Raw genomic sequence first — 14111 nt, forward strand, 5'->3', positions numbered from 1 at the left:
CAAAAAAAAAAAAAGCTTAAAAAGAGTTTCGGACTATTTCGGCCGATCACTGGGCAATGTTTAAGAGCATGGAACTGAAAAACACAAGTTACCGTAGCTAATAGTTTGCTTGAAAAATGGAGCACAGTAAAAGAACGGTTAAAACTTCAAGGCATATATACCGGTCTAACTACAGTAGCACGTACCGCTCATTAATAATTTATTGCGAAATCTAACCGTTGCAGAGATTTATTAGACTTGTATATACGATCTAACGATTTTTAGACCACTTGGTGGTATGTACCATAAAAAAATTGCAAATAAACTAGGAAATTTTAACTTCATAAAAAACAAAAGATCAATAACGCCAGTGGGAGTACAGAATTTGAATAAAGCCGGCAAATGCAATGTCATTCTATTAGTAAGGCTCCCTCACCAAATCAAATCAGCTGAATCAACAAAACAGAACGAACAAGAAAACGCACTAAATGATGCAGACCATACACAGAAGAATAACATGTTAAAAAGAACACAGGTTACATGAAATATAAACATGACTACAACTATTTGATAACATTATCACTTCGCCCGAAGATGAACAGAATGTTGAGACGACCATGGTTCCTTTGTATGAAATGCGGGTGGAGCTTCTATTGGACGAATCACTAAAATTTTGACGGTGGTATGAACCACAAAGGGTTTCGGAGCAATATTGTCGGGGATCACATTCGGAAAAAATCCTCATCTAGTGGCAATCTTTTTGGAGCATTGGTTTGCTGAATGGGTGGCACCTGGGTTTGTAATGGTGCCGTCTGGGTTGGGACGGCAGGTTGTGGAGCTTCCGGTTGTGGAGCTTGGGGTAAGGTCTCTGACTGTGGCGTTTCAGGCAGGGCCTCTGACTGGGGAGCTTGGGGCAGGGCCTCTGATTGAGGCTCTTGGGATGGGGCCTCTGGTTGGGGTGCTTGGGATGGGGCCTCTGATTGGGGTGCTTGGGATGCAGCCTCTGATTGGGGTGCTTGGGAGGCAGCCTCTGATTGGGGAGCTTGCGATGCAGCCTCTGATTGCGGCCCTTCCGATGGGGCCTCTGATTGGGGCACTTGGGATTGGACTTCTGGTTGAGGCGCTTGAGGTGGGGCATCTGATGGTGCCCCATTACCCGTAGAAGTTCCTGGGACACTTTCTCCTGAAGCAGCTGGAGCTGGATTAGCTGGATCACTCTCTGATGACGAAGCAGGAGGCTTAACATCTGATCCTGAATCTGGTTGTTGTGGCGTACCTGAAGGTGCGGGTGTGGTGGTAGGGGCAGCTTCTAACATCAACGGCTTGCCTGGTTGCTGCAGTGTATTCTGAGCCCCCGGAGCTGGTTTCTTTGGCATAGAAATAGGAGGAGCTGAAAGAGACGGCATCCCGGGAGGAAGAATTTCAATCGGTGGTTTCTTGGCAGCATCTGCTAAACTTGTAAGCTTGGGTTCCTCCAGAGAAGCCAAAAATGCAGCAGCAGCATCTGTTTTCGTCGTTGGCGTGTGGTCAACCTCCTTTTGTAGCATTTTATTCCAAGTCTGAACCAAGTTCTTCAATGTTGGTCGCCCATGAGCCTGCAGAGAAAATCCCCATGAGGCAGTCAGGTCAAAGTAATAAACTGAGGTAGATGAACAAGCATAAATCACGTCATACATGGGCATGAAGCACAGCCTCAGCGAGCATTCCAGTATCCTGCCACGCCTTCTCCATGAGGGCATTGTCTCCCAAAACTGCAGCTGCAAATGCTGCTTCACGTCCAGAGCCAACTGATATTAAATTGTTTACCAAATTCTGCAGCGCAAAGCAACTGTCTTTAGAAAGGACAATCAGAATTCTCTAGAAAGGACTATCAAAATCATGTGAACTAGCACGCAAGAAAAGCATGTCCAGATATGGATAACATACGTTTAGCCGTGTCAACTCTCCATGATTGGCCAGGCGTAGAGCTTGTCCTCTTAATTCATGACCCTGTAAAGCTCCCTTTACAGAAGCTGCAGCACCCAACCTCTTAAGAGCTTCCCGAGCAATTTCAGCCTGTCCAGTAGCATCCGCCGCATCAATAAGATCCAAAAACTCCTTTACGAATTTCACTATTCCTTGGACAGCTTCCAGCACATTTTCTTTCTTAGTCGTTACAGTTAGAATGTCTTTCAAATCAAATGATGTATTCTCTTGTCCTACGTCCCTGCTGTTGCTCATTGTAAGAAGGCACTGAAGAGCTCTTTTCAAATCACTGCTCTGCATGGCCAAATCAAACTCCAACCTACAAAAAAAGGGATAACAAGAGATACGGTTCAAATTGAGATGAAACGGCTACCATTTGCATGCCATAATTTCCAACACATTAACTTTAAGAGTTGAAAAGCTTTTTGCTATCACTACAAAAACATAAGGATCCAACACATACAAAGCGCCTGTATGCCAGACACATCAACCGAAAATTGAACCATGTAAGCCATGTCAGTCTATGGCCAGAGTGATACATAGTTGTATACTTGACAAAAATAAAAGTTGATCCTTGAAATGGAAATATTAATCATAAAAAATAAAAGATAAAGAAAGCAACAGTAGGCAATATGACATCGAACACACAAGGGGTGAGTTTATTTGTGGCATACCTCTTAGATATTCCAGGCAAGTGAAGTGCTTCGGTAGCATAACCCATGCCTAGCAAAAATTGTGCTAAATCATCATGATGTTCTCTGCCAAGCCTACTTGCCCTGCATAAAACAAAAACAATAGGAATTACAAGGAAAAAAATCATATAGTTAGACATGTATGAATGAAACTGTAAAAAGAAAGATTGATACCACTTGACAGCACTAATTGCATCTCCATAAGCGGCAAGACACCGACAACGGATCCCAGGGTGGCTAAGGGATAAGGCATGAGCACTCATATATCTGCAGGGAAATACAAAAAAAAATCATTCATGTTTGCAATCATATACTAATCACATAGAAGTCATGCACATATGTTTTATACATGGAAATAATTTAGCATACATTCTTAACAACTTAATTGTGAAAAATGGGGCTCATTAGTCTTTACCTATCAATTAGCCAAAGAACACCATCTCTGACACCCACCACAACTAGAGGCCCAACAGGCCGCTTCTGTTCTGTTGGAAAACGAGTAACTGCCACTGAGACCCCTCCACCACCAACAGCTATCTCATTAACCCTTCTTTCTTCAAACTCTTTTAATATCCCTGAATCGTCCCCGTCACTTCTAGACTGTTTCGATAATGTTAAGAAAGGAGGCACAGAAGGGGCATGCTGAAATGAGGCTAATCGCACCACCTAAAACAGAAGAAAAATAAGAAAAGACAAATGACTACATTTAACCAAAATAGTATTAGGATTTGATTTACAGCAATTGCATTTTGACTCTAACTTCTTTAAACTCTCCAGCTATTACAATTCTATGCCAAACCGCTTATATAAAGTCGGTAGAATGAAATGGAACCATGCTTCTAAAGCCGCAAATATAATAAAAAATGAAGAATTCAACTTGGATTAGCTAATCCATTAAATCTTACACAATCAAATATAAAGAGATTATTTAGTTACCAATAAAGAAAATTCTTTGCAGAATTTTCTTATCAATTAAACATACAATTCGATTAATACCTTAGAACCAAGAATCAGAATTTTCCCATTTTCCCATTTTAACCAACTTTTAGTGTATTAGAACATATCAAAACATATCCGATTTGGTTAAAACAATCTAAGCACATTGACGTATAGAAGTTTCCAGTAAGACACTTAAAATCTTTACAGATCTTATACGATTTCTCATTGAAAATACGGCACGAATGCCAAATAAAATGTGAGAAAAGCATCATTTGTATCTTTCTATCTTAGCCAACGAACGGTCAGCAGAGTTATACTTTTGGGAACTCTTTACCTGTAGCATCGGGGGCCTCAGTGCTATCCTTTCTTGAGTAACAGATTGCGGACCTTCAACTGCAATTAGTGCTAATTCACCATGCTCAGCAAGGGCTCTTGCTTGTGCCTCCTTTTGTTTCATTTCCTCTTTCCTCTTTTTAGTTTCAATATCAACAGGTGCAACTCCAGCATCCGCAAAAACACATCTGCAAAATGCAGCTTAATAAGGCACAGTTCATATGCTGCGACATTTTTTATTGCCTTAGTATCAATTCAATTTACAATTCTATTCTGCATTCTTATTTGTTGAAGTAAAATAATCCAAAGAAATCACAACAAAGCAAAATAGAGTTGAAAGATAGCAACAACTTTCTTGACACCAGTATTACAAAAGCAATGCAAACTCAGGTCGTAATGTCTTGAGTTCATATGCAGTTATACCTCAACACTCAAAAACCTGAGTTTTTCTCCAGCCGAGGCTATGGTGCATCAACTGAATCAAAATTTTTTTTAGCATAGCTTTCAGCTTTGACAACTTTGAGTTTTTGTGTGGCCCACATGTAATATCATAGCCAGACGAGGTTTAGAGGCTTTCCAAGATCAAGTTACTAGAAGTCAAGATCTTCTATTATGCCGTGTCACAAATTAACAATAGTTTTTGTCTGATTGTAAATCAAATAACATTTTTTCCTGAAAAAACCATTCTCATCTATTCCAAGAAACTGTTACAGATGCAAAGACAGAATTTTTGGGACAATCAGTATATCTTACTCAATTGTGGTAGGCGTAACCACAAACAACTGTCGCCTATGCCAAACAGCACCAGTAGCGTAAGGAATTGCGACATCTCCCAAATATCTATATTGCGGGCGCAAAGAAGATATGACAATGTATTTCTGATATGCAAAAGCACAATACTCAACCGTTTGATCCCACGCTGTCCATTCTGGCTGAGGAAGTAGACCACCAACAGGTTGAAAAGTTTCCCAACTGCATAGTCAGGTATCACTTGGGATTAAAAGGAAAACTATTCTTGATCTTATATCCATAGATACCCATTGAAAAAGCCTTTACACATCATAACGCACTAAGCTACCTTTAGAAATCAACATTTAAAATTTATTCCAGCATGGAGCAGGTAGGTGAAAGTGAGACAAGTTTGTGTGCAAGTAATCTAACTTACAATATCTGCAAGGACTAATTGAAAAGAAAAGTTCAAACATCCTCAATGAAGGACTTGTGAGAAATTTGAAGCACTGAAGAAATGGAGAGAGAGAACGGGCTAAGGTAAGGTTGTGAAACGCTTGATTCACATTTCTAAAACACAAAAACTGATGAGCTATATCAAATAAAAATCCATTTTTTAATAAACTATGAAGGAATGAAGAAACTCCATAGGACTACTGCATTTCCTAGTACCTTGAAATAAAATACTTAGCATGCAAATAAAACAAAAGAAAAAAAATTTCTTGCCTGTATAGCTGAAAGTTTTGTGGTGCAGCCTCAGCAGAGGAAGATCTATTAGAAGAAAATCCATCATCAAAAGTGGAAAAAGAAGAATGCCCAGCACCTCCAAATCCAGACAGGGGCATGGATTGAATTGTTGAAATAGCTGTTGCAGCCATAGGGCTAATTCTCCGTGATGTTCGATATGCAACACCAAGAAGTGCTCCTCCATGCAAGCCAATGACCTAGAATATAATTTTGAATTAGAAAGGAATCTTAACTGTCAAACTTGCTACACAATCTACACCAAAATATTAATGGAAGAGTCCATCATTGCATTTCTATTTGAAGTGCTTCCTATAAGTTTCTGGCCAATGCGTAAAACATTTGAAACTTTTATAAGAGATATTTAATGTCAGAACAATTTCAGAAAAACCTTTCTAGTTTGTTTTATGAAAATTGTTCTAACTTTCGAAAGCTCATGTGGCTGCATGCTTTGTTTGTGAGCTTACTTACAGAAAATTGTTATTCGTAAAGGAACCAAAGAAGCCCTTATCACTCAGGATCTAAACAAATTCAAACGCGTAGACCACATAAGGATTTTGTTTAATTGTTTTCAATGCAAGAACAATGCCATGAGGAACAAACTTATAATTTGAAACACTAGGCAATTTATTTCTTGGTCGATAAAAAACCCTACGCATTTTAAAACTCACAACTAAAATCACTATAACCATAGACCAGGCAGAACAGAATAAATACCGGGTCACTGCGAGCACCTATAGATCTCATTAAAATATTTGATGTGCCATCATCCAGTAAGATGCGAACTTGTACGTTAGCTGCAGAAGCAGCAGAGGCAGCTGCCGCAGCAGCTTGTGCTGCAGCTGCAGCAGCTTCTTTTGCTTTTCTCGATGATCCTCCCTTATGAATTACAGGAATTCGAGGTGGTAATGTAGACTCTAGTATAGCAAATCTGTCCCGACATGTATCCCAAGCCAGAAGCCTTGCACTGCCTGAATCAACGATTGACCAATCACTAACTTTGTAGATAGAGAAGTACGGGATATCAGGCCACACAACTGCAAGATACCTGAAATATGTAGAAGTAATCATTACCATGTGAGTACTGAAGCTCCAAATAAAAAGATGAAAAATCATGACACGTTGGAATAAAGATCATAGGTAATTTCAGATGACATGTATCACAGAGAATACAACATACCTAGAGACATGGTCAAGACAACATTGTAAACAATATGCATTAATTGGACTCTTCCATGAATGTTTAATACAAAGGCTGATATTGATGCATTATACTGTATCAACCTAATACTAATGCTATCGATCTAACCATTTCACCTATACAAAGAATGAAATTACTGTAGTTAAAGACTGGCATTTCCAGTGCCAGATGCAACTTACTTTCCCGAACCGCTTACTGAGAGAACTGAATAGGAATCATGCGGAACAGGTGTACTAATGTGCTTCTTTATCTGTTTGACATATAATGTTTCTGGTGACTCCCCCCTAAGCCTTCCTGCTTCCGACAAAGAAGCATTATTTCCAAGAGATGGATTTGCTGTCTGGGATAACTGAAAGTTTAGTAGCCTAAGTTCCCTTTCAATCACATATACCGCATTATGCTCTCGACTCCCTGATGGTGTTGGCAAGGGAGCTACAGCTGGAAGCGATCTTGGGTCAAACTCGCTGATAATGACCCCAACATTGGTTCCAGTAGCAACAAGGTGGGGCTGTAAAGGATGTGCGACCATACAGTATACCTGTGATACAGTTGGGTGTAAGTGTCTGTTATGAAGTTATATAAAAAAAACCTAATAAGCATAAAAGTGACTTACCCTAATTTTCTTGTTCGGTGCAATTACTTGTGGGGGGATTAGTGATGAGAGCTCACACAACGGCCTTGTGAGTGCAGAATAAGTCTGGTGTTCAATAGCCCTGAGAAATTTTTCAAACATTTTTTGGGGAATTCATAAGGAACGAAGAAAAGGAAATGATACCAAACACAGATCTCATAAGCAAGTTATGTCCAACATTTTTACGGCTAAAAAAAGAAGAGATTCTGTTCATAAATCCACTGTTTTGAACCAAAAACATTAACTGATGGAAATTTGTAATGGAAACCACTAGAATGAAAACTTTGTGCATACCATATATTGGAATCTTTAACACAAGTCAATATATCAAGGTTTGGAGCACGAGGGTGGCACCAGGATGCTACACTGTGGCAAGCAAGTTTTGGAACAGGCTTAATACGCCGCAACTCCTGAAAGAGAAAAGCAGACGAAATATATAATTAAATAGAAGGTAAACATCTTCACCAAAAATAAATAAATAAGAAGGTAAACACCAACATTCAACAGAAACCAGTTGCACTGCACAAAGCCCTTCCTTAGACATTGGAATACCTTAAACGAAACTGTGTCCCATATAGCTAACGTCTTATCTGCACCAATAGAGATAAGCTGGGGAGCACCTCCAATCACTCTAGAAAGTTCAACAGCCACAACCCCACCATCATGTGCCTGTCATAGAAGAAATGCCTATAATCAAATCTCAAATAGTTCAACTACGTCATCCAGAAAAAATGTAAACACATAAAGCTCCTACATTCATGCACGCAGAAAGAATGAACTGAAAGAAGGTCAATACATGGAGTTCAATGTAACAGAGATTTTAATTATTTACAAGAAACACATTCTATTCATAAAAAAATGGATGAAAAACAATGATATACCACCAAAGGAAAGTCCATCAAATCCAGACTAACATCTTTACCCATAAACACATACTACAATCCATTCATCTCTACCCCTCTCCCTCCCCATAAAAAACGAAAAAGAAGAAGAAGAATGCACCAAAAGGAATATCTTTAAAATTCCTCAACAAAGATGCCCAATTAAAATCTACAGTTTGATTAAATAAACAAAGATATAATTGGAGTCCAATTTCACCAAGCCAACACTAGGCACCGGTGAGGTTTACATTGTCTCAAAATCACAACATTGGACATCTTAGACCCGTTTAAGCAAACAGGGTGTCACATGTCCCTATTAAATTTTAAATAATATGACAACATTGATCAGCCTAGGTTTCAAATTTGCATATAACTTTCATACCACAACCATAATGTGGAATAAATAATGAATCAGTAACCTAACCTTATAGTGGTCAAAGAAAAATAAGAGAGATGTGATAAGAAAAGAAGAGATAATTGCCTTTAAACTTAGTTTCGGCACGAGTTCTCGTGAATCTTGACCATGATCTGCACTCCAAACTACAAGCAACCCATCACTACCCCCCGAAACCAGAAGTGCCTGCAATAATGTTTACATGTAGAAACAAGAAGCATTTAAACACATGTATCCAGTACTTTGATGTATAACTGATGAACACTCATAACAGCTCGGCATCTCTATATCGTAATTCCTTGATTTTTTTTACATCATGCTGCTGAGTGAATAGAGAAATTACTTCCACCAAAGTGCTATCTGAATGAACTTGAAGAATAAGGAGATAATAACATTTTAGGAAGCTCCAGAGGCACAATCAAGTGATACATCAAGCCACCTATGCTATGGTATTTGAACACTCAGATACAAACTAAAATAGTAAATAAATAATTTTAAAAAAATAGTTCACAAAGAAAGATAGCATAAACACATGCCATAAAGTAATTTGATTTCATCTTTTGGAAGTAAAAAATCTACCTCGCCAGAAGAAGCCACGAATGTCATCAAACAAGCTATGGATCCTTTATGACCTCCTGTGTATCTCCTTACAAGCTGCAGGAAGCAAGTATATCACATAAAGCAAGGGATATTCATAGCCGGCATGTTAGAAAATTTGGGAAAACACAAACCTTCCATGTCATCATTGAAAGTACTCTAATAACACCATCTGATCCACCAAAAGCAACAAGAGGAACATCTGCAACAGCAGATCTAGAAAGGAATTCCATACTGCAAGATTCATTGAGGGAAACAAGAAATAGAGCACAAAAATGTCAAAAACAAAAGCAAAACTCAAGAGATTTGTTAATCTCATTCAATATATATTTGTATGTACCAGTACTGTATAATAAATGCCACTGCTTCAAGTGAATGAAACATATGTATAAACATACTGAAAATTAGTGAAAACTTACCAGAGAAGCGATTTATTGTCAAGCTCTGATTTTGGTACATCACGGCCTCGCATTGTTACCAAGTCCAAAAATATGGCTTTGTTTTCACAACAAATGACAAGAAAATGTCTTCCTTTAGTTGATGGAGCAGGAGAACTAAAAGCTGATGAAACATTACTGACGGATGTGGGAGCCTCAGCAGCTGTGGAGCGGTTACGCCAAAGTTGCCAATAGCGCACGTCATCATCAAAGAAGTTTACCTGCTTAACACTGTTAAGGAAGCATATGCCCTCAGTGTGTGTGTAGGTTTTAATAAAAAGAAATGGACAATAACGCAATTGCAGTGATCTATTACCTCCCTCCACGAATGGCTTCTGTGGGCTTCCCTTTAGAATCTATCAACCACAAGCAGACACAACAATTAGAAAGATATATATAAATATAATTCTCTGGTTTAAGAGTGGAAATTTAGAAATCTTAAACAATTACTGAGCCAAACTAGCTCTCTTGTTGTCCAAATATCATATTTTGCCAGTGTTCAAGCTAAAGATAAGAAACAAAACCATTGAGAGACGACAACTTTTGAACTCGCGTAAAAATCTGTGCATTGATCTTAAGTTTAATTGTGCCAGTATTGATCTAAGAGCAGCTAATTGTAACGCCACTTAGATTCCAGACCAGAACCTATTGAATCCCGACTGGACAAACTGAGTTCGACGCTGATGCTTAAGCTGAACAGTACACTACCTTCTTTTTATACTATAAGGCAATTAGTAATGGTTATGGTTTTGCCTGAGTAAATGCAAGAACAGTTAATAGAGTTAACTCTATCCAAAATTGCGTATTTAGCTGCACAAATGAATTGTTAGTGAAATTCGCAATCATCGGTTAATCAATATGCTTCTGCAAAAGCATTCAGCTACTCCTAAGCTAAATTTGTCCAATCAGATCTCGGAAATTCAGAAGCAGCACTAATTTAAACACAGTTCGAATCGAATTTCACGAGCATCGTAGCAACTAAAATCATATTTCAGGATTCAGTACCTGATTCGCCCTCGGCGAGCTTCTCCAACTTGGCGCCAACCAAACGCCTCTGATCAACGCCCCCAGCTTTGAGCTCGTAAATCACCTAATTCGAATCCAGCACAGTCGAATCACGAACACGAAGTGTGGAATTGGAGAGAGAGAGAGAGAGAGAGAGAGAGAGAGAGGAGAGAGGAGAGAGAGAGGTACCTGACGGTGTTCCCAATTCCAAACGGAAACGTGATCGGAGGCGTCGGCGGTGACCAGCCATGGATGCGTGGGATGCAACTGAATCTTGACGATCTTGTCATTGGTCGGCCGGAATGCTCGTAACCGCAACATTTATCCGATTTCGATTGAAACGCGAAATCGATCGAAAAGCAGCTTACTTGCTCAAGTTTCAGATCCAACAGCACATTTTCTTATGCCCTAGATTTTGAGAGGGGAAGGAGAAGAAGAAGAGAGATGGTCGGTGGATTTCGAACTCCAAATGCCAAATGCCAAATGCGAGTATTCAACGCCTCCCTCTCTGCTTCTGAATCTCTAATGAGATCGGACTTCCTTTTCTTTTTCTAATGTTTGCAGCGAGTTCTCGGCCAATTTTTCATTTACCGCGCCGTTACTCTGTCTATTTTGACCAGCGTCTGCAAACGGACCTTTTCCTGCTGTATACAAATTTCCATATTTTCATTGTTCTTTTTCTCGAGTAAATTACATAGTAGCCCCTCAGGTTTGAGGTCAATTACAACCTCATACAACAACTTTAAAACATTTCACTTTCATACATCCAGTACCATTTTATTTCAAAATAACACCTCCGTTAGATTTTCCATCCATTAGTCTGTTAAATGCTGACGTGGCTGCCACATTTGTGCTGATGAGGCTGTCATGTGGCAAAAAAAATAATTTTTTAATTTTTTTTAAAAAATACCTAAATCTTCTAAATTTAAAAAAAAATAAAAACCCAGAATCTGAACAAAACCCCACCCCCGTGAACCCCCCTTAGCCTTCTTCTTCCCTGCTCCCATCTTCCCCCACCCCATACCTGCACCTTTGAAGGAAAAAAAAAAAAAAAAACCAGAGAACAACCCAGATCCCATATCCCCGTGAAACCCATACCCCATACGACCACCCCCCAACCCAGATCCCATTACCACGCCCCCCCCGACGCGAAACCTAACCCAGATCCCATTACCACCCCTCCGGCGCGAAACCTATATCCCTCCCAAACTGCAAGGACGTCATCCTCACCCGCATCATCTTCGTCGTCGAAGACGACAATGAGCAGGAGCAGCAAGGCGACGATGAGAAATCCCGGTCGACGGCGAGATTGGGTGGTGACAAAGGACCTCCGTGAGGAGTAGAGGGATCAGAGAGAGAGCTCTGTGGTACAGGCCGCGATGCAGCGCAGGACCCAAATTCACCGCCACGGAGACGACCAGAACGTTGAGCCCATTCCGACCCAACCCCCGACCCCCGACCCTCATCCCACTCTCCTCACTCTCCTCAATCTCTCTCTCAAACCCCAAACCACCCAGATCCAAAACCCACACAACTCCGCCAGGTCACCACCGCCAACACCTTCCTCCTCAGCGGTTTGACCCTCCTCCCACTCTCCTCACTCTCTCTCTCAAACCCTAAACTCCCCAGATCCAAAATCCTCACCTTCTTCTCGCTTTCTATTCGCCCCAACGCCAATCCTATATCCATCACTCTCTCTCCTCCTTCTGCTTTCTCACTCCTTTCTCTCCCTCTCTGACTCTCTCTCCGGCAACCCCCCCCCCCGGCGAACCCCCCATATCCCATTAACCCCTTCCCCCACCCCCCCTCGCGAACCTAGATCCCATATTTGTGCATTTTTTTTTTTTTTTGCTTTTCTTTTCTGGGTTGAGATCCCATTAACCCCTTCCCCCACCCCCCGCGAACTCAGATCCACACAGTTCGGTGGTGTTAGGATTGGGAGTAGGGATGAAGATGGTGAAGGGAATGATTTTTGGGAGGTGGAATTTGTGGGATTGGGTTGCAGGGAAAAGGCGAGGCTCGGGTTGGGGGGAATGAGGATTTAACGGGAGTGGGTCGTCGAGGGGGGGGAGGTGGGATTTGAAGGGAGTGGGTCGTCGGGGGAAGGGGGATTTAACGGAGTGGGTCGTCGGGGAGGGGGGTGGGATTTGACGGGAGTGGGTCGTCGGGGGAAGGGGGATTTGATGGGAATGGTTCGTTGGGGGGTAGGGGGAGGAGGAGGTTGCTGAGCTAGGTTTCTGGGGGGATTAATGGGGAGGTGGGTTTGGGATTAATTGGTTTCTAGTTTTAGGGGTTGCGGGTAAAGCTTTCAGGTTTTTTTTTTTTTTTTTTTAATATTTAGAAGATTAGATTAAAAAAATTAAAAAATTATTATTTTTTTGCCACGTGGCAGCCTCATCAGCACAAATGTGGCAGCCATGTCAGCATTTAACAGACTAATGGATGGAAAATCTAACGGAGGTGTTATTTTGAAATAAAATGGTACTAGATGTATGAAAGTGAAATGTTTTAAAGTTGTTGTATGGGGTTGTAATTGACCTCAAACCTGAGGGGCTACTATGTAATTTACTCCTTTTTCTTTTTTTATTAAAAGTATAATATAAAATACTTTTTAAACATGGTCTGAATTTTATCTTCAAAATTTCTCTAGTTTGGACGAGGAAAATAAACTTAAAATTTGCGTAAAATTCAAAATTTATAAATTGACATGCACTAATTCTCTTATTTGAATTCATAAACATAGAAATTTAGAATTTCCGCGTGGAAAAAAACTTGGAATTTTGGACCTCCAATTCATAAGTTTAAATTCCATGTAAATAGGTGTCATTTCTCAATTTCTATGAATGAGAGTTTAAAAATAACAAATTATGTATTCAATTCCATTGTTTTTTTAGGTTTTCCAAACAAGAAAATTCGTAAATTCTAGAAAATAAAATCTCGTCGTTTCGATTTCCATCATTTTAAAATTTCTTACAATATGTTTGGACGAGGGAAATAATCTTGAAATTTGGGTAAAAATCAAAATTTATAAATTGACATGTACTAATTCCCTTGTTTGGATTCATAAACATAGAAATTTAGAATTTTTGCGTGGAAAAAAAACTTGGAATTTTGGACCTCTAATTCCCAAGTTTAAATTTCATGTAAATAGGTGTCATTTCCCAATTTCTATGAATGAGAGTTTAAAAATAACAAATTTCGTATTCAATTTCATTGTTCATTTAGGTTTACCAAACAAGAAAATTCGCAAATTCTAGAAAATAAAATCTCGTCGTTTCGACTTCCATCATTTTAAAATTTCCTACACTATGTTTGGATGAGGGAAATAATCTTGGAATTTGGGTAAAAATCAAAATTTATAAATTGACATGCATTAATTTCCTTGTTTGGATTCATAAACATAGAAATTTAGAATTTCCGCGTGGAAAAAATGTTGGAATTTTGGACCTCTAATTCCCAAGTTTAAATTCCATGTAAATATATGTCATTTCCCAATTTCTATGAATAAGAGTTTAAAAATAACAAATTTCGTATTCAATTCCATTGGTTCTTTAGGTTTATCAGACAATTAGTAATCTTAAATT

General features: G+C 39.5%; 1 protein-coding gene across 1 annotated transcript; it reads right to left on the reverse strand.

The window, feature by feature from the left end:
• Window positions 1-363: 363 nt before the first annotated feature.
• On the reverse strand, window positions 364-11126 carry LOC126621358 (uncharacterized). The gene is made up of 21 exons (XM_050289796.1): window positions 10717-11126; window positions 10528-10612; window positions 9839-9878; window positions 9505-9753; window positions 9220-9319; window positions 9068-9142; window positions 8576-8674; window positions 7766-7882; window positions 7508-7623; window positions 7196-7295; window positions 6762-7120; window positions 6099-6429; window positions 5364-5581; window positions 4662-4880; window positions 3910-4096; window positions 3052-3302; window positions 2811-2903; window positions 2619-2720; window positions 1906-2263; window positions 1654-1791; window positions 364-1574 (listed from the first exon to the last, which is right to left on the reverse strand). Exons 1-21 carry the CDS (start codon window positions 10846-10848, stop codon window positions 702-704), a joined length of 4242 nt encoding a protein of 1413 aa, XP_050145753.1. The 5' UTR covers window positions 10849-11126; the 3' UTR covers window positions 364-701.
• Between the last annotated feature and the right edge of the window lie 2985 nt (window positions 11127-14111).

The sequence above is a fragment of the Malus sylvestris genome, chromosome 5, assembly GCF_916048215.2.
Source record: "Malus sylvestris chromosome 5, drMalSylv7.2, whole genome shotgun sequence".
Lineage (NCBI taxonomy): Eukaryota > Viridiplantae > Streptophyta > Magnoliopsida > Rosales > Rosaceae > Malus > Malus sylvestris.